Source organism: Siphateles boraxobius, unplaced genomic scaffold (assembly GCF_051911475.1).
Source record: "Siphateles boraxobius isolate OS27281-9 unplaced genomic scaffold, OSU_SipBor_1 256, whole genome shotgun sequence".
Classification (NCBI taxonomy): domain Eukaryota; kingdom Metazoa; phylum Chordata; class Actinopteri; order Cypriniformes; family Leuciscidae; genus Siphateles; species Siphateles boraxobius.
In genome coordinates, this window is record NW_027508872.1 from 182,501 (window position 1) to 202,072 (window position 19,572).

Genomic DNA, 19,572 nt, shown 5'->3' on the forward strand with positions numbered 1-19,572 from the left:
AGTCTCCAGCGGCTGCACGCCGAGCCAAACACCAGTATCCAGAGCGCCTGCTGCAGGTCAAAGAGGTCAGACACACACACACACACACACACACACACACACACACACACACACACACACACACGCTCATTAATATTATCTAATGTTTCTCATATACAGCATATGTTGCATGATACATGTTTACGGTAATTCGTACTGAATATTAAAAGCATTATTAAACGCTACGTTTACACCGTTTATGAGTTTCTTACATTTATGCATGTGGCAGATGCCTTTATCCGAAGGGACTTACATTGAATTTAGGGTATGCATTTTATTAATGAAAATCACTTAAATAATAAATGCATCTACCTAATGCATAAATGTAACTAACTCACCTCCTGTTCACTGCATTTGAACAATATACTCACTTCTTCACTGAATAGAAATGCATGGCCGAGATGTTTTGAGCTGTCGGGTTTCATTTCTGTGCCAGAACATCATTCAGTGAATTAAAGTCCTGCGTCAGCTGAAACATTATTACCTCGTCTGTCAGGTCTCACACACTCCACTTCAGTTCAACATTCATGCCCTCGATCTCATCAGCAATAAAGGAAAGTCATTCAGAGGTGGAGGAAGTTTGAGGAAAGATTATGAAGATTACGAACACTTTTATTCTTTATAATTACATGCCAAGAATGCAGTAAGAAAGTCATCAATTTGGATTTCATATTAACTCCTGTACATAAACTAAAGCTGAATTTTCAGCATCGTTACTCCAGTCTTCAGTGTCACATGATCCTTCAGAAATCACTATAATATGATGATTTGATGCTCTTCATAAAACATTTATGATTAATATCAATTTTGAAAACAGTTACAATGTAGTTGATTTATATAAATGTCAGTGTCACAAAGTGAATCAATTATGAAACAAGCTGTAAAGCAGCTCTACTGAAGAAAAAAGTGTGATTTTTCACGATTCATCTTGATGATTAGTAAATGATTGTAGTGACAGTAAACACTTGACAGTTTCCTGTGATGTTTTTTCCAGTGTAACACCTAGTAAGTGAGTGCTGAACAGCGCCACCTGCTGGTCAACCGCAGTTAAACCTGCTTTCCTGGTTTCCTCAGGTCATGTCGCAGGCCGAGGGTCAGCAGAAGAGTCTGGTCCAGTCCATCGAGTCTCTTCCGGCGGGAGGATCCCTGTCCTGTCTGGATCAGGACCTGCTGCTTCTGAAGGCCACGTCTGCCGCCACACTGAGCTGTCTGGGAGAATGCCTGACTATATTACACACGCGCAGCGCTCAGCCGGGTCACAACCGCGGTGAGTCCGACACGGACGCCCGACAGACTGAACCGGCCAAAGACCCGGCCGAGGTCCACTGTGGCCCCTGTCCGTATATAACGGGGCCCTTGCAGATTAACGTGTGCAATAAATGCTGCTGAAGGTCTGTTAGCATGTTCGGTGTCTGTGTCATTCATTTGTATTTTGGTTCTTCATTTGGTCATTCAGTTCTGTGCCTGATTGTGTCATTTGTATTTGTGCTGATCACAGATGAAACTGTTCTTAAAGGGATAGTTCACCCAAAAATGAAAATTAGCCCATGATTTACTCACCCTCAATTCATCCTAGGTGTATATGAAAGTCTTCTTTCAGACGAATACAGTTGGAGTTAAAAAATGTCCTGGCTCTTCCAAGCTTTATAATGGCAGCGAATGACATTCATCCATCATAAAAGTGCATCTATCCATGATAAAAGTGCATCTATCCATGATAAAAGTGAATCTAACCATCATAAAAATGCATCTATCAATCATAAAAGTGCATCTATCCATCATAAAAGTGCATCTATCCATCATAAAAGTGAATATATCCATCATAAAAGTGCATCTATCATGATAAAAGTGCATCTATCCATCATAAAAGTGCATCTATCCATCACAAAAGTGCATCTATCCATCATAAAAGTGCATCTTTCCATGATAAAAGTGCATCTAGCCATCACAAAAGTGCATCTATCCATCATAAAAGTGCATCTATCCATCATAAAAGTGCATCTTTCCATGATAAAAGTGCATCTGTCCATCATAAAAGTGCATCTTTCCATGATAAAAGTGCATCTATCCATCACAAAAGTGCATCTAGCCATCACAAAAGTCCATCTAGCCATCACAAAAGTGCATTTATCCCTGATAAAAGTGCATCCATCCATCATAAAAGTGCAGCTATCATCGTAAAAGTGCATCTATTCATCATAAAAGTGCATCTATCCATCATAAAAGTGCATCTATCCATCATAAAAGTGAATATATCCATCATAAAAGTGCATCTATCATGATAAAAGTGCATCTATCCATCATAAAAGTGCATCTATCCATCACAAAAGTGCATCTATCCATCATAAAAGTGCATCTATCCATCACAAAAGTGCATCTATCCATCATAAAAGTGCATCTATCCATCATAAAAGTGCATCTATCCATGATAAAAGTGCATCTATCCATCATAAAAGTGCATCTATCCATCACAAAAGTGCATCTATCCATCATAAAAGTGCATCTATCCATCATAAAAGTGCATCTATCCATCATAAAAGTGCATCTATCCATGATAAAAGTGCATCTATCCATCACAAAAGTGCATCTATCCATCACAAAAGTGCATCTATCCATCATAAAAGTGCATCTATCCATCATAAAAGTGCATCTATCCATCACAAAAGTGCATCTATCCATCACAAAAGTGCATCTATCCATCATAAAAGTGCATCTATCCATGATAAAAGTGCATCTATCCATCACAAATGTGCATCTATCCATCACAAAAGTGCATCTATCCATCATAAAAGTGCATCTATCCATCACAAAAGTGCATCTATCCATCATAAAAGTGCATCTATCCATCATAAAAGTGCATCCATCCATCATAAAAGTGCAGCTATCCCTGATAAAAGTGCATCTATCCATCACAAAAGTGCATCTATCCATCATAAAAGTGCATCTATCCATCACAAAAGTGCATCTATCCATCATAAAAGTCCATCTATCCATCATAAAAGTGCATCTAGAGCCAGGACATTTTTTAATATAACTCTGATTGTATTCGTCTGAAAGAAGAATATCATATACACCCAGGATGACTTGAGGGAGAGTAAATGTGCTAATTTTGATTTTTGGGTGAACTAATCCTTAAATGCATGATTCAGAATGAGTGTTTGGAATCTGTTTCCTGTTGCTTTTCAGTACTGGATGATGAACCACATGCCAAAGAAACACACAGGTGCCTGAAAACTCAACCGACACAGTGGATCCAATAAAACCTTTCCGATCAACCCTGACACGGACTCAGGTGCTTCACTCTGGGCATCGAGATCAGTCGCCGTGACTTTATATTTGATTTTGTTTTATGTTTGATCTTTTTTTTTTCTTAATGTTGATTCACTCGGCCAAAGAGAACTCCTTGATATGAATGGACACGTTTGAGGATAAACACTTGAGAGCTGAATGACTCTGTTCCTGGTCTGAATATTGTATGTTTTTTATTTCTGATCTTCAGATCTCAGGTTCTGTTTCTTGTGTTTGGAGAGACATTATTGGTATATACTGGATGGACTGAATCCTAAACTGATCACTCTGAATGTTTCTGATGTTACAGAAATGAATTAAATTAATTACATTTCAGATGACACCTTTGATCTCTGACTGAGGGCTATTAGGGGCTAGTTATATGTAATGAGGGGGCGGGGCTCTGACGGGGGGGGGGGGGGGGGAATGGGCGTGTCTCAGAAAGGGGCGGGGCTCTGAATGGGGCGGGACCTGCAGATCCAAACGAGGGAAACGCCAATCAGGTAAAGACATATTTTGTGTTTTGTTTGCATGATCTGTTGCTTTTCATCACAATGATCAGTCAGAACATTGCACATATTATGTTATCATTTTTTGCATTATACCATACCTCTGCATGGTCTGTATGAGGATCCCCCCCCCCCCCCCCCCCCAGCAGTTTGAGAAATTAAAGATTGAATCTGAAATGATGCTCGATGCTGTCAGATATAGTGTTGATGTAGTGGGTCTTTCCCTACATTATTTTCTGCTTATATATATATATATATATATATATATATATATATATATATAATTTATGTTGGTTTGAGATAATTACATTGATGTAATACACCGATCGGTCTGCACAGTGCCGCTTCAAGTCGAACACACCTAATATCTTAATTTTTACTTCCTTGTTAATAGTAATATCTTCATTGTTACTTCCTGAAAAGAGACTGTTTTGAAGAAAATTGAACAGGTCCAGTTTGATGCTCTGTTTTCTTTTTGAGCATCTTTACTTACGTTTTTCAGTTTTTCTGAAAACTGATCAAATGTGTACCTCGAATGCAATGAAAGTTGCTTTGGATAAAATATTTAAATGTAGGCCTAATATTAATTTATTAATTTAAAGTTAAATAATCTACAGGTGTACAGAGACAAAATATATATATATTCTCAGTTACAATTAGTTCTCATATATACCTCAGTTCTGTGATAAGTTGTACATGTCTGAATCTGTCTGAATGTAAGGAAAACTTGACATGTGTTATCAGAAATATGCTGAGCAGATGCCAAGTTCATCCAGCCCTGATGATGCTTTGATACGAAACCAATTTATGAGATGTTTGTGCATCAGTACAAGAGCTTAACACATCTTTTCACAACACACTGAACGACTGCCAGACCCTCCGAAGTTTTGAATGAATATAAAATGAATTTGTTATATTTCCAAAAATAAATAACATGTTGGTATTGGTAATACATGCTTTTCATGTGGAGGTTAAAGCAGTGCATGTTTGTATTGAAAGTGATGTGAATCCTTCCTCTGCTGAAAAAAAATCTGCCTATAAGGTGTCTGCTTTTTTCACTGGTCAGCAGTTCCAGCTAAATTAGACTTTAATTAGGTTTACACTGGTCTTTTCAGAAGAGGGTCATCATCAGCGCTGACGGACTGAACTCAGGTCACTAATTGCACTGGTTTTGAGTTTGTGCGTGATGTGTAACTGCTGACTGCTGGACATGTGCTCTTCATTCCTGCAGATAATGTTCCTGTATGGACCGTCCCAAAGTCGCCCTCAGAAGAAGGCCTGGGAAACGGTGGTGCTGCTACCGTGAGCTCCACAGAGCCCTCGCCCTCCCTCAGGAAGAGAAACCTGCTGCACAACACTGAGGTAAGACCACACACTGTCTGAGACCGGAATAACATCGTGTACACACTACCAGTCAAAAGTTTTGAATCGGTAAGATTTTTAATGTTTTTAAAAGAAGTCTCTTCTGCTCACTGCTTGTTTAAAAATACAAATAAAACAGTAATATTGTGAGATATTATTACAATTTGAAAAAAAAAGCTTTCTATGTGATTATATTGTAAAATGTAATTTATTCCTGAGATCAAAGCTGAATTTTCTGCATCATTACTCCAGTCTTCAGTGTCACATGATCCTTCAGAAATCAGTATAATATGATGATTTGATGCTCAAGAAGCATTTCTCATTATTATCAATGTTGAAAACAGTTATTTACATTTTTATTTCAGGATTCTTTGAAGAATAACAAGTTCAAAAGAACAGCATTTATCTGAAAACGAAAGCGTTTGTAGCTTTTTGACTGTGATTGCAGCAGGAGGGGATGAAGCCGATTTCTCCTGATGAAGAGGTGATGGATTCAGACAGTAACTCTGAAGAAGATCTGGGTGTGCTGGAGGACCAGAGGAGTGTTATTCTGCATCTGCTGTCTCAGCTCAAACTCGGCATGGACCTCACACGGGTGCGGATGACATACACAACACACGAGTATCAGATAACATTAGAGTTTCATTACTCTCTGTGTGGTTTGTGCAGGTTGTGCTGATATCTTCTCTTAACTTTTTGGAGCATTCTTTTGACTTATTTGACATATTTCTAGCATGCAGTCAAACGTGACACTTAACAAACCTAGCCAGTTCAGGTCTTTCATGTGTTCTAGCTCAAGCACACCTGTTGCTACTAATGAAGCCCTTGATTAGTGAGACAACACCTGCTTTGCAGATTTGTGATGTTGTGAGGGATTCTATACAGGGTTTTGAATAATTTTGAGACTGCAGAAGTCATTAAAAGTTGCATTTTCAGTTGAATTTGGGAAACCAACTTGAAACATTTCAATTACTTTTGTTTGATTTGTTCACTCCAAAGAGCTGAAAGGGTTAAAAATAATTTTGAGTACAACTGTACACAACACATGAGTATCAGATAACTTTAGAGTTTCATTTGACTTTTCACAGTCTCTCTGTGTGGTTTATGCAGGTTGTTCTGCCCACATTCATTCTGGAGAAGCGTTCATTACTGGAGATGTACGCTAACTTCATGGCGCACCCGGACCTGTTCCTGTCCATCTCTGCGGGAAACACGCCGGAGGAGCGCATGGTGCGTTTCGTCGAGTACTACATGACCGCCTTCCATGAAGGACGCAAGGGTGCCGTCGCCAAGAAGCCCTACAACCCTGTGCTGGGCGAGACCTTCTGCTGCTCGTGGGCGGTTCCTCGGGGACGTGTGACTCATGCGACCAATCAGGGTGCGGCGGGGGCGGAGTCAGAATATTACAGGGTGCGTTTTGTGGCGGAGCAGGTTTCCCATCATCCTCCGGTGTCTGGGTTTTACTGTGAGTGCGAGGAGAGAGGCATGTGTGTCAACGCACACATCTGGACCAAGAGCAAGTTCATGGGAATGTCAGTCGGCGTCTCCATGGTGGGAGAAGGTTGGTGTCGCTCTCTTCATCTAGTCAATAAAATAATATGGTAACACTTTACAATAAGGTTCATTAGTTAATGTATTAACTAACATGAACTAACAATGAGCAATACATTTGTTACTGTATTTGTTAAACTTTGTTAATGTAATAAAAATCAAGCTGTTCATTGTTTGTTCATGTTAGTTCAAAGTCCATTAACTAATGTTAACAAGATTTTAATAAAGTATTAGTAAATGTTGAAATTAACATTAACAAAGATTAATAAATGCTGCATAATAGCAGTTCATTATTTGTTTAGGCTAACTAATGGAGTTAACTAATGAACCTTATTGTAAAGTATTACCAAGAATCTTTACAATAGAGAGAATGCATTGATCCACTTTCCCGCCAGACTGAGTGGCAGAAGAGCAGCTGCGTGACTGGATTTAATAGGAAAAACTGAGAAAACGCAAGTAAAACAAACGTTTATCAGTTTAAATTAAAGGTTGGACTCGATATAGTGTTCCTTAAAACTTACCATAGATCCAGTTATCCATGGATATTAACATGCAGCCAGGAATCGTTTTTCCTGACATTTATATGAGCCTGATTTCGACGTCGGGGAAATATATAAAGCAATTTTGCCTGTGAATGCTTTAAATAAATACAATTTAGGTAGGTCTACTTTAGGTGTTTATTTAAAAACACCCAATTATGCAGAATATACGATGGTAAATATTTAATTGAGGAGCTGTAAATGCAATATATATTTAGGGGTAAAATCATATCCTATATATTGTAGGCTATTGTTATATATATAACAATACAATATATAGCGAATGATTTTACCCCTAAATTCAGCATATTGACACAAAATGATAACTGCAAATTAATCTTTCGCTGCCTGGATCCAGTTGTTTCTATGAATCGCAGCGATCCATTTGCTTCTCTGTTCTGCTACTTTCGGCAGTCTGTGAAAATATAACTCAAATTTCTTGTCAAATCTATTTATACAGTCAATCTCAAAGCTCTTTCCCAGTTTAGATGCATTTTGTGTGTTTTTCGCAGCATTCACGCTTTTTGCCACTCAGTGTGTGTCCGGCCGACGGTGACGTCACACGCATAACCTCTATACACACACGGGGAAACATCATACAAAAAAGTTCAGTCTTTGTTCACGTAGTTTGTGCCTTTGCCCATCAGGTGTGTTACACCTGCGGGATCACGGTGAGGAGTACGTGTTTACATTCCCGAGTGCGTTCGCTCGGTCCATCATCTCTGTGCCGTGGGTGGAGTTGGGGGGAAAGGTCTCCATCAGCTGCGCACAGACGGGATACTCGGCCAGCGTCACGTTTCACACCAAACCCTTCTACGGGGGAAAAGTTCACAGGTCAGTGATGCCAGTGGTGTAACGAACCAACACCGGGCCCTTATGCAGGATTAATAAGACGGGGCCAGCTACTACAGCACGTGATGACGCAATGTCCACGTGTAGACAACCATGAATAGGACAGGATAGGATCATACAGATACAGCATATAAGAGATGAGATGACTGACAAAATCAGGAGTAGCCTACGCGCACCACAAAAAAAACACTGGTGACGGCGCACCAAAACACATTGTTACTCACTGCTATGACTACACACACATAGGCCTCGGTCCAAATACATAAAACAAGATGCTCACTTACATTGTAGCTGTATTTTCCAAGCTTTCCTCTGTGAGAATATGCATGTTCACTTACAGACCCAGTCCCAATTCGTAAGAAATTACACCAAAATCCATCATTGTTCGTTTCACACATGCATTCAATGATCAGTAAAATATGTTGTTGTCATTATTTATTCAAATAAATTTGCAATAAAGTAAAATGCGATCAGACTCAAAGTAGTAAAATGCGATAGGGGGCCCCGGCTGTCAATAAATATCTTCCAATCACGCGGGCCCCTGATTGGTCCGGGCCCGTAAGCAACCCCGTCCTGCTTACCGATTGTTACGCCTGTGGGTGATGCACATTTACACCGTGTCGGAAAGATCGGATTTACGAGTTGGATGCGCATGAATGTCACCACAAAGTCATTATTACAAGTGATAAACTCTGGATTTTCAAAATTGACAATTCTCATTTTTTATGGAATATTGCAGCGTTTATCATAAATGATTTATCCTTTCACATCATTATTGTTTTAAATTCATGTGCCTAGTAATCTTGAATAAGAATAACTTCCCCTCCCTCTTGCAGCATCTTTTTCCTTCTCTATATGATGTGGCGGGGCAATCTGTTACTCACATGAGATCCACCAATAGCAAACCACAACCATCCAATCAATTCCCCACAGACAAAATCAAGCCCCGCCCACATTTGTTCTTGTTCCAGAAGCTGCTTCACTCGGATATACGTCACAATAGAGAAGAAAAGACGAACACAACATGCCAACTTTAAGGTTGTGTGTTCACCAAAGTATTATTTTAAATAGTTTTAAAAGGGAACGCCCATGTATTTACAAACACCAGCAGACTTGACGTTTATTTTCTGCTGAGCGATGCGCACTTTAAGTTTATGTAACAACTTGTACAACAACACAAATCTTGTTGAATTTTTTAGAAAAGGTTCAATGCCATCTCGCTCCGACCAAAGTTATTTGAACGCAGTTGACATCTTAATTACGACTTCCCAACTCATAAATACGAATTTCCCAGAAGGACTTGTTTAGCGAAACCACTTTACTGTGACCAACTTTAACCCGTGTCCAAATCTTTCGCCCTGATTGCATGGATCCCTATTGTAATAACTGTATTTAGAAAATTATGTAAATGTGCGTTATGTTGATACTTAAAGTAATTGAGAAGTCTCGGAGTGATAATGATGATGATGATGAATGTGTGTGTTTGTGTGTGTTTTTTAGGGTAAGTGCAGAGGTGAAGCAGAACTCCAGCGGGACGGTTGTTTGTAAAGCTCAGGGCGAGTGGAACGGGACGCTCGAGTTCACATACAGCAACGGAGAGACCAAAGTGATCGACACCAACAAACTGCCCGTCATCAGGAAGATGATCCGCCCGCTGGAGAAACAGGGCCGGCGCGAGTCCAGGTGATTTCTTCACAATATTACTGTTTTTTACTCAAATAAATGCAGCCTTGGTGACCAGAAGAGGCTTCATTCAAAAAAACATTATTGCGTATCCCAAAATCTTATGAATTTTGTAAATTCGTTGTGATCTTCTGCCGGTCTGTGTGTGTTTGAGGCGTCTCTGGTCTCACGTGACCTCGGCTCTGAAGGAAGGAAACATTGATCTGGCCACTGAACACAAGCATCGGTTAGAGGAATCCCAGCGATCCGACGAGAGACAGAGAGACACCAACAACATGCCCTGGAAACCCAAATACTTCAGCAAAGAGGTGCGTTCATGACACAGACCGACTCAGAAAATACTACAGCAACATGTGTTCGTGTGGGTTTGTTATGGAAGCTTGTTTACACCACAGAAAGAAATAATGAAATTTGAATGAATTACATTTTTTATTTCGAGCAATATAGTGACATAATAACAAAGGCAGCATTTGATTCGATCTATACAACAAGGTAAATTCACCTTACTTCAACAACATAAATCAATCAATTGCTCGAAACGGAGTGGGAAGAAGTCAGACTTATTTAGACTCAATACATAAATACTGTTACATAGAATAAACTGTTTGAGTTCATAGCTCGCAATTCGGACTTTATAACTTTCAATTGCAAGTTAATAATTCACAAATTTGACTTTTTCCTTAGAAGTGTTAGGTACACGACAATGAAACTAAAAACAGAAAACTTTTTATCGTTTTGGTTGTTTGTTTACAAGACAACGGCGTTTTGGGGGCCTGAAAATTAAACGTTTGAAAACGGGTTTCAAAGTGCAAGTTTTTGAAAACGCTATGATTATTGTCTTTGTGTAAACTATAAAAACGCCAATTTGTGAAAACGGTGAAGTTGTTTCTTTACAAAGTGACATCGCCATCTACTGGCCTGGCAGCAGAATACAGCGTTTCTAGTCGTTTTCGACGGAGACGTGTGAACGAGGATCATTTTGACAATGTTGTTGTCAGAATGCAAAACTTTTTTTTAAAAACGCAAAAAAATAAATCTTTTCTGTTTTTGGCACTTTGATGTCATGTAATATATACAGTTATGATAAAAGTTGCAATTACCTTTTTTAATTCTGAGGTTGTTTTGGGGGATGCATGATATATCCGCAGCCATATCGGTAATGGCTGATATATGTTCGTGTTTTATTGTTATCGGCCCGATAAGAAAATTTGGCCAATATATTAAAGCCGATAATGCATTATTTCCTTCAGCTGAGACACTTCAGATGTTCACCATGATGGTTTTTAATTGTTTGAAATATGATTGAAATCACTTCAAAAAGGAAAATACAGGTAAGTGCATAATGTGCAGTGCAAGTCTGTCTTATCGGCTACATAAAATTATAATGGTGAGACTTTTGTTTTTGTAATCAGGCTCTCAAAAATTATATCAGCCAATATATCGGCTTTCAAAAAATAAAGAATTATCGGTATATTACATATATTATCGGTATCGGGCAAAATTTTTCATATCGGTGCATCCCTATTTATATCTCACAATTCTAAGAAAAAACAAGTCAGAAATGTGAGATATAAACATGCAATTGCGAGGAATTTTTTGTTTTTTATTCCGTGGAGGAAACCATTTTGATTGTGATGTTTATCACTCTAATATGAAATCATTGTTGCCAGTGTTTCTGGAGTTTGTGTTGTGTGAATATGTGTGCAGGGTGACGGATGGATCTACAGAAACCCACTATGGAAACGGACTGAGAAAAACTACAAACCACAGGAGAGAGACGAGACGGCCGGCCACTGATCAGAACAACACAGGGAATCAAAACAGCAAAAAACAAAGACTGGATAATCATGCATTATAATGCATCACACTGTATAAACTGTAAACCAATGCGTATATATGAAAACCTGGATCATAGAATAGACTTTTATACACTATATTATTTTTCACAATTATCTAACCGAGTTTTTGTGGATATAACATGTTCACAGTATTAATGTGGTCTGCCATTAGATGATTTGAACGCATTTAACAATATGGACAAGATGTTCATATTCAAGCTTTAGATCTTAAACAGTTAGAATCATAAAAACATAACCAGCTCATATTTCACTCCAAAATCAAGAGATAATTTTTTTATTAGAAATTAAATAATAAAGTATAATTATATAGTAATTATGTAATAAATATATGTCATATATAAGATTTTTTACATTGTGAGTTTCCCACTTAAATTGTAATTTCTGAAAAATATAGTATTTTTTTACTCCATTACAGGAAAAATATTGTAATATAATATTTTATTTAAATCGGCATAAACTACTGATACAACTAATACTATCACAATGTATATTTATCTTTAAATAAATCTTAATGTATTAAAATAAGCTTCAGTTTCTTATATTTTTAGTTAAGAAGATCTAAACGAAACAGTATTTTGGAGTGAAATATGCGCATGATCTTGACATATTTGTCAAGATGTTTGATATTTGACATGAAACTGAGATTACACAAATGAAAAGTGTGTTCGCTGATCAGGTGGGCATGTGGTCAGTCAGCTGATAAAATTGATAACCACATCTGGCCAATCAAAATCCTCTCCATGAGTCACTGCTAACTCCTAAAGCCTTCCTGACAGAACAACTATTGTTAGAACTAATTGTCTATTAAATTAGGTTTTACCCGAGAGGTTTTACGCCGCAAAGGATTTCTGATGCACTTTTTAATCGAGGCCTTCATTCAATCCTGTGACTTTATATGAACAGCATCACTGATGTGAAGTCCATTGATTTGATTTGTAAGTTCCCAGCAGTAATTGCTGTATGATACACGATTTATATTTTTTAAAGAGACAGTACTGTATTATATTCTGGATATATCTGTAGAAGTGTTGAAGACTTTTCTGATGAGGTTATGGGTTAGTTCATCCAAAAATAATCATTGTGTCATCAATTAATCACATTCATGTCGGTCTGAACCCATATGATTTTTGTTGATCTTCAGAACATAAAGAAATATAATGAAAGTGCAAGCTCAATGAACGGAAGCTCAAATAAACAATCTCTTTATCAACGTTTTGAAGAGTCAGAGTTTTGTAGATAGACTTTAAATGGAGGGAAAAATCTCTCATTAAAAATGTTTATTTGATGAAAATAAGTCTTATGGGTTGGAACGACGTGAGGGTGTAATTAATGAGAGAATGGTCATTTTTGGTGAACTGTCCCTTTAAGGCCCGGTCACATTTACCGGTTCTCTCGCATTTCGTGAAATAAATTGCCCAGATTACGCAAATTTTAAAGCTGGTGACTTAAATCCACCCCGCAGACCAACATAAACGTATTTGGTTAGAAAGTAGGTTCTGTTTGAGCTGTGCTTAATACACAATGGATCTATTTTTGCCCGCGAAGTTTCGTTAATATGGCAAATGTGACCGCGTCGTTACACACATCAAAATTAAGCTCCTTTTGCAGCTCGTACTGTGAACTGTTCATATCGGTGCTGAAATAAACATGAAACATGCCTTGCTTTTCTCAGAGTAAATAATTCACAGAAAGTCTTTCTAAACGCTGTTGAAACAGATCATGTGTAAACGGAGATGAATCAGAGATGTTTTAGAAATTTCTGTTTCAAATAAACCCGCCTCAGCAGTCAGTGACAGTGTTGTATTTTTCCTCTGACATTCAAAACTAGTGAAATGTTTTAAATTTAAATGTTTAATATTTAAAACCAAATAACATAAATATATCCTTTCAACACATTTTTTTACCTGGTTTTCCAGATCTGCTCGTCTGGTTTGAGGTTATAGCGGCCTCACACAGACACACACTGAACATTTCAAAACCTTTTAGCCTTTTATGTTCAAACCGGGGTCAGACAAGGATGGAGAGACTCAAGAAGAAGTGACAGCGTGTAGACAACATTTCTGAATGGTTAGTTGATGAATTTATGTAGCTCATGTGTAGTTATCTTAGTCCTTGATTAGCATATTCTATCATGATAATCCATAAATTTAGTTCCCGGGGGCGGGGTTTGTGTAAATTTTAGGGTTAGTGATGTCACCAACCCGGGAGGAATGTCGTGCAGGCTCTACCAGCCGTTTGTTGTAGTCCTTAAAAAGTGATTTTTTTAAAAGCAAATATCTCCCGTTGCTTTGAACTTTAAGTGCTGTAACTTTGCAGATGTTGTTTATGCTCAAACAGCAACATTACACACTAACTAAAGTTAGAAAAGTGAAATCATACTCAACCACCTCTTTAAACATTAGTCTTTATAGTGTTTCTTGACTAAAGAAAATGTCGTACTTATTCAAAGAACCAGTTGTTTATTTATCATTGCAATGCGAACGAGCAGAGACGCTCCAAACCGTGTGCGTCACTTCATTTCCAATAGAGGTGGGCGGAGCTATGAGGTTTGACTGACACTTTGAGGAGCCAATGGCATTATAAGGTTTAGTCACAAGCTCTTTTTAATATTTAAATATTTGCAAAATCAACAGACAGATGTAAAGGGAGATCAATAGTAACATGATTAAATGCAATGATTAAATATATAATGATTGTAACTCAGAGCTGTAATTAATATAAATGGAGATGACTCAAGTGAAGTCCCTTGTTAAAAAATGAGAATGAATCGTAATTTTGACCAGACCAACACAATGCTGAAGATAAAGATGGATCATCAGTTTATGCTCTGATATTTGCTTTTGAACATCTTTCAAACAAAGATTTAGGCCTATAGGATGTCTATACTTAAACCAGTCTAACAGACCAGAAACTCAGCTTAGGCTGGTTTAAAATGTTGTTATTTTTAAATTAATGTTAAAATAATGTGTTACTTTTTCCAAGTAACACCATCATTTCAAATAAGTAACATGCATTACTTTTGTATTTATTTTATCTTCTGGCATTTATAATTGAAATCTCCCAGAAGCCTCTGCTACCCTCGCCCTCAGTGTCCAATCAAAGTCCTTCTCCAGACAGGAAGTAGTTTTGTAGTCCGTGCTGCTGTGATCACGAGCACATAAAGCTCATGTGTAGAGTGTTTTAATGACAGCGTAAAAGCGGTTCATCTTTTGTTTGTGTGTAAATGACGTTCATCAGTTTCCCGCTGGTCAAAAACACTCAAATCACACAGTAAAACTGACGCCTGTGAGTCTCAGCGGTGTCTTCATGAGCCGTCGGCTCTTAAACACACACACATTCAGAATAACACACTCACAGAATCATTTACTGCTGTCATGGTCTGTTATTGACATGAGAAGCTCAATCTGATCATCATCACATCTGCATGATGCAGAGAAATAAACAACAAAGACAAACTGAACATCACAGTCTATGGAAATCTAAATCAAAATGATTCACTGCTCTCCTCATCCATGAAATATTGACAGATGTGTTTTTTTGTTTGTTTACATGAGAAAGATGTAGCGATGGTGGGGTCAACTGTTTTTGTTTATTCATATTTTTGCTTTTCATTCATAAACATTCTTAATTGGTTATTTAATTCAACACTCAATGTTGAAAATGTATTCTTATCATTCAATTTAAATCATTTTAAATTTTCTGCCATTCTTTTTGAAAGTTAATATATTATTTTCTTTGGCTAACACATGTATTCACATGAGCTGAGAGAAAAGTCTAAGTGACGATGTCCAATAAATAAACACAAGACAGATTTACTTATTATATTGCACATGTGTATCATAAGCATACTGTAGTACCATGAACCCACCAATATAAAATATATTAGAGAAAAAAAGTATTGTTGAAGTGCAATAAAACACATTAATTTCATACAAATACAGTACACGTGTAACTCCCGACCAAACAGTATACCAGAGGGTTAAGCTTTTATCCAAATCAATATGAATAATTCTGTGTATAACCATCCAGAAACAAAACTAACCCTTTCATTATCACCCATCACAACACTATTCAAACATCACAAATCAACGTTAGATGTTTTATGCATTTTTAAAATCATTTTATACATTATACTTGATTAGAAAATAAAATATGAGGTAGAATTATGGAGGTGGTCCTCAGCACTTCAGACCCCTCCTATTGCGAGGGCTCCTTTTCACCGGTTTGCCTCTGATTACTGAAACAACATACATATAACACATATTATGTGTTCTTGAGCGTTTGAAACATTGAAGAAACTGTCAAATGTAAAAAGATCAGTACAGTGTCATATTTCATCTAATTAAAAGGAACATGACCGTCATGATTAAGTATTCTTACTAAAATAGAGTTGTCAGAGATTAGAAACGGCTGAAGTAACAAAAATGAAAACCTAAAACAAACTACTTTTTTGCAAAACAGAGCTGGAACGTAAGAGTTATGAGTCTCATTCACTAATCATGTGTATACACGGATCTGCGTCCGAATGTTTTCACAAACAAATCATGATTCATCACTTTCATTCTAAATTTTATTCTAAACTTACGAAAAAATGTAGGAACAACTGAAGCCACACGTACACAAAAATCATCTTTCGAAAAATAAGTATACTTCAAGCTAATTTGATTAAGTATACTTAAGTAATGTTCAAGTATATGTTAAGTATACTTTATCTAGGAAGTATACTGTGATGTATCGATTCAAAAGAATAAACGTGAGACAGAATATCTGTCTTTGGACCACAACTTTACTCTGTATTTTTAATCTGCCCAAACATTCCCAGCACTATGGCTACTACATCTCAAAAGCAAAACTTGCAAGCATACAATACATCACATATACTAATATCAATGTATTAGTAAACTTCCTTTCTGAAAAAATACCTTTATAAATCAAGTATAAAAAAGTGCAATTTCAAGTATATTTCTGAGAAGTACATAAAACGTTGACTGAACTGTATACTTATTTTTAGTTTAAAAGTAGTATACAGATAGTACACTTGAATAAACTTATTTTTCATAAGGCGTGTTTTATGCAGATGATTAACATCGGGCTTGAATAATCCATGCAATTATTAGTGCATGAGACCCAATGCCTGTTCAAAAGGAACGATGAAATGAAAACTATTTCATTTCTATTGATCACATCAACTAGGGGTCTTTACCTGCAGTATGGCTTGCGATTGAATCATCATCATCATCATCAACATCATCAACATCATCACTGTTAATCCGACCTAGGAGAAAGCAGATTTTATAAAAACGTAATTCTAAATACATACAGATATTATCTGTATGCACATCGAGCTGCACTGATGTCACACTTCTCATTTATGGATAATCTTACTTTAGTTTGTAAGCCTAACAAATACATCTCAAATGCATGCAAATAATCCTTATGAAAATGACTATCCATTCACATAATTTCACTTTCATTGTATAAAAATGTTGTTAAAACACAAAAATGTTGTTAAAACAAGGCTATTTAAAAACAGGGCTATTTAAAGACATTTAAAGCAACAACGATCATGTTAAATATTTATAACTCACCATAGACCCTTTTCAGTTGGTAGATTATCCAACAAAAAAAAGGGAGAATCCCTACAACTACAATTACTCCTGTTATAATATGCCTTCGAGGCATTTTACAGTCAATACATTTTCCATCTGCAGGTTAAAGAATAAAAAAAACATTATTGCTTAATCATTATACATTTTTGAACTGAAACAATTGTGACCAGCAACAATAACCCATTGTATCTTTATCATGTCCATGTTCTCCTGTTATTAATAGTTGAATTTAGGTTTCATACTATTTATGCAAAAGCAGTGTTACTGTACACAGCTCATTCTGCTCATATTCACTCAAGACTATTTATGGTGATATTTACCCCACTTTACTGTAACTGGTTCTGTCAGACTGCTTTGAATGAACAGACAGTCGTAAGATCCTTCATGGTTTCTGTCGATCTTCACACTGATTCTCATCTGAAAGGTTTCATCAGCATTTGGTCTGATTCCAGAAGATGTTTGATTCTCAAGATTAATTCTATTCAATCTAATGTTCATCTGAACATCTCTGGGGTAGAAACCAGTGGCCAGACAGACCAGAACCACCTTACTTTCATCATCAGCAGATTTACTCACAGAGACACGAACATCTGGAGAACCTGGAGAAGAAAGAAGCATAAAATCATCATAATAAAATGATTTTTTATAGTATTTATATTATTATTATTATATTATATATATTTTTATATTTTTATATTTTATATTTCACACACACACACACACACACACACACACACACACACACACACACACACACACACACACACACACACACACACACACACACACACACACACACACACACACACACACACAACTTACTCTTTTTAGTGCTGTGAAACGTTGAGATCCAGTCACTGCAGGTCTTGAGGTAATATTCCAGGAACTGGTTTCGTCCAGTGTGACGATTCCAATTATCTTTGGTTTCTTTGGCTTTGGGGCTTTTATCAATCCACTGCCCAGTGTCATAATTAAAGGATATAAAATCTTCTCCATCAAATCCATAATCATCAAAGACAGTCAGATTCACTGATCCATCAGGAAGTTTCTCCAGTTCACAGCCAATTATTCTCTGAAGAACATGAAGCTCTACAATCACAGAACAACACTCATGAGAAACATATTGTAGATGAATATGCCGTTTCATAACACATCTGATAATTGATAAGTAAAGCATTAGACTCACCAGAACACAGTGAGTTTGAGCAGTTGGACAGTGTGTGCAGTTGACGAATGAACCATTCTCTAGAAACAGGAGGATTTGACGGAGATTTGGTCGAGTCTACAGTCAGACTCTCTCTGACCCAGAGTCGATCTTTAGCATTGTAGTGAACAATCTGTCTGTCGTCATAAACACACACAGCACTGAACTCTGGGAATGTGTCTGCTTTGGGAAGGGCTGTAAACTTGTAATGCAGGAAGTGTTTCTCTGAGAAAACATAGGCCTACAGTATAAACACAAGCTATGACAACATGTTAAACGATTGACAAATGATGAATAAAACTTACTTAAAACATGAAAACAAACACTACTATAAAGTATACTGAAAAACTGTATTTTAGTTTACATTATATTTAAAACTATTCATGTTTGAAAATTAATTTGTAGGTCGCAATTGTTGCTGTCGATCGTCTGAAACTAATAAACCGTGTTCTTACCTTGCTGCCCATCGCTAAATAAAGAGGGGAAAAATAAAACAACAAGCAAAAACATTCCTGTCTACACAGACAATGCTTAAAAACTATCAACCGTCCATTTCGTTCTTTTAAATTTCATACGAGCTCCTTGAACTGATCTACATTAAAGTAAAAGGTAATCTCGTCTTTGCCGGGGGTATTGAGCGTCACGTGAGCTCACTGGCTGCGCGATGAACTTTCGGTTTCACACTTTCGTTTTTAATCCTCGAGGAAAAGTTATAAATATATCCAAATTCTCCGTAGGTAAAGGGACTGGACACGCCTCTTGACGAGTCTCAGCCAATCAGAATCATCCTTATCAGCCCCCCTGATGACCTCCGTGATGCAGAGAAATAAACAACAAAGACAAACTGAACATCACAGTCAATGGAATTCAAAATAAAAATGATTTACTGCTCTCCTCAAGCATGAAATATTGACGGAGCAGCTCTGTGCGTTGATAGGAAGAAATTTTATTTTCACTTCAAATAAAATGCAACAGTTTTACCTTTCCACTGTCCAATGACAATTCTGAACGTAAATGACAAGAGCCTACTGTTATATATACTGTAGTATTGTGCTAGTAATGAGTGTGACTTACACA

The 19,572-nt window shown here is 37.1% G+C and overlaps 2 protein-coding genes across 5 annotated transcripts in view; one reads left to right on the forward strand and one right to left on the reverse strand.

Annotated features, from left to right (window-relative positions):
• The window catches only part of osbpl10a (oxysterol binding protein-like 10a), a 32,398-nt gene extending 18,927 nt beyond the window's left edge, over positions 1 to 13,471 (forward strand). The window contains exons 5-13 of one of the 4 annotated variants that reach the window (XR_013207211.1): positions 1 to 65; positions 1,114 to 1,306; positions 5,068 to 5,198; positions 5,647 to 5,793; positions 6,309 to 6,759; positions 7,936 to 8,122; positions 9,641 to 9,823; positions 10,012 to 10,131; positions 10,263 to 10,305. The exon at positions 1 to 65 is cut by the window's left edge and continues 127 nt beyond it. Coding sequence is in view for 2 of the 4 variants with exons in the window: in XM_077243989.1 (XP_077100104.1) it covers positions 1 to 65; positions 1,114 to 1,306; positions 5,068 to 5,198; positions 5,647 to 5,793; positions 6,309 to 6,759; positions 7,936 to 8,122; positions 9,641 to 9,823; positions 9,978 to 10,131; positions 11,531 to 11,620 (1,601 nt within the window). In the remaining 2 variants the exon portion in view is untranslated. Of the gene's footprint in view, positions 66 to 1,113; positions 1,307 to 5,067; positions 5,199 to 5,646; positions 5,794 to 6,308; positions 6,760 to 7,935; positions 8,123 to 9,640; positions 9,824 to 9,977; positions 10,132 to 10,262; positions 10,306 to 11,530 lie in introns of those variants that run through there. The other 3 variants (XR_013207210.1, XM_077243989.1, XM_077243990.1) reach the window with 3 other exon arrangements.
• A 1,781-nt stretch (positions 13,472 to 15,252) lies between these two features.
• On the reverse strand, positions 15,253 to 19,266 carry LOC143751414 (zinc-alpha-2-glycoprotein-like). The gene is made up of 7 exons (XM_077243999.1): positions 18,951 to 19,266; positions 18,478 to 18,720; positions 18,114 to 18,380; positions 17,612 to 17,890; positions 17,271 to 17,387; positions 16,886 to 16,957; positions 15,253 to 15,919 (listed from the first exon to the last, which is right to left on the reverse strand). The coding sequence occupies exons 1-7, from the start codon at positions 19,003 to 19,005 to the stop codon at positions 15,861 to 15,863; spliced, it is 1,092 nt and encodes a 363-aa protein (XP_077100114.1). The 5' UTR covers positions 19,006 to 19,266; the 3' UTR covers positions 15,253 to 15,860.
• Positions 19,267 to 19,572: the final 306 nt, after the last annotated feature.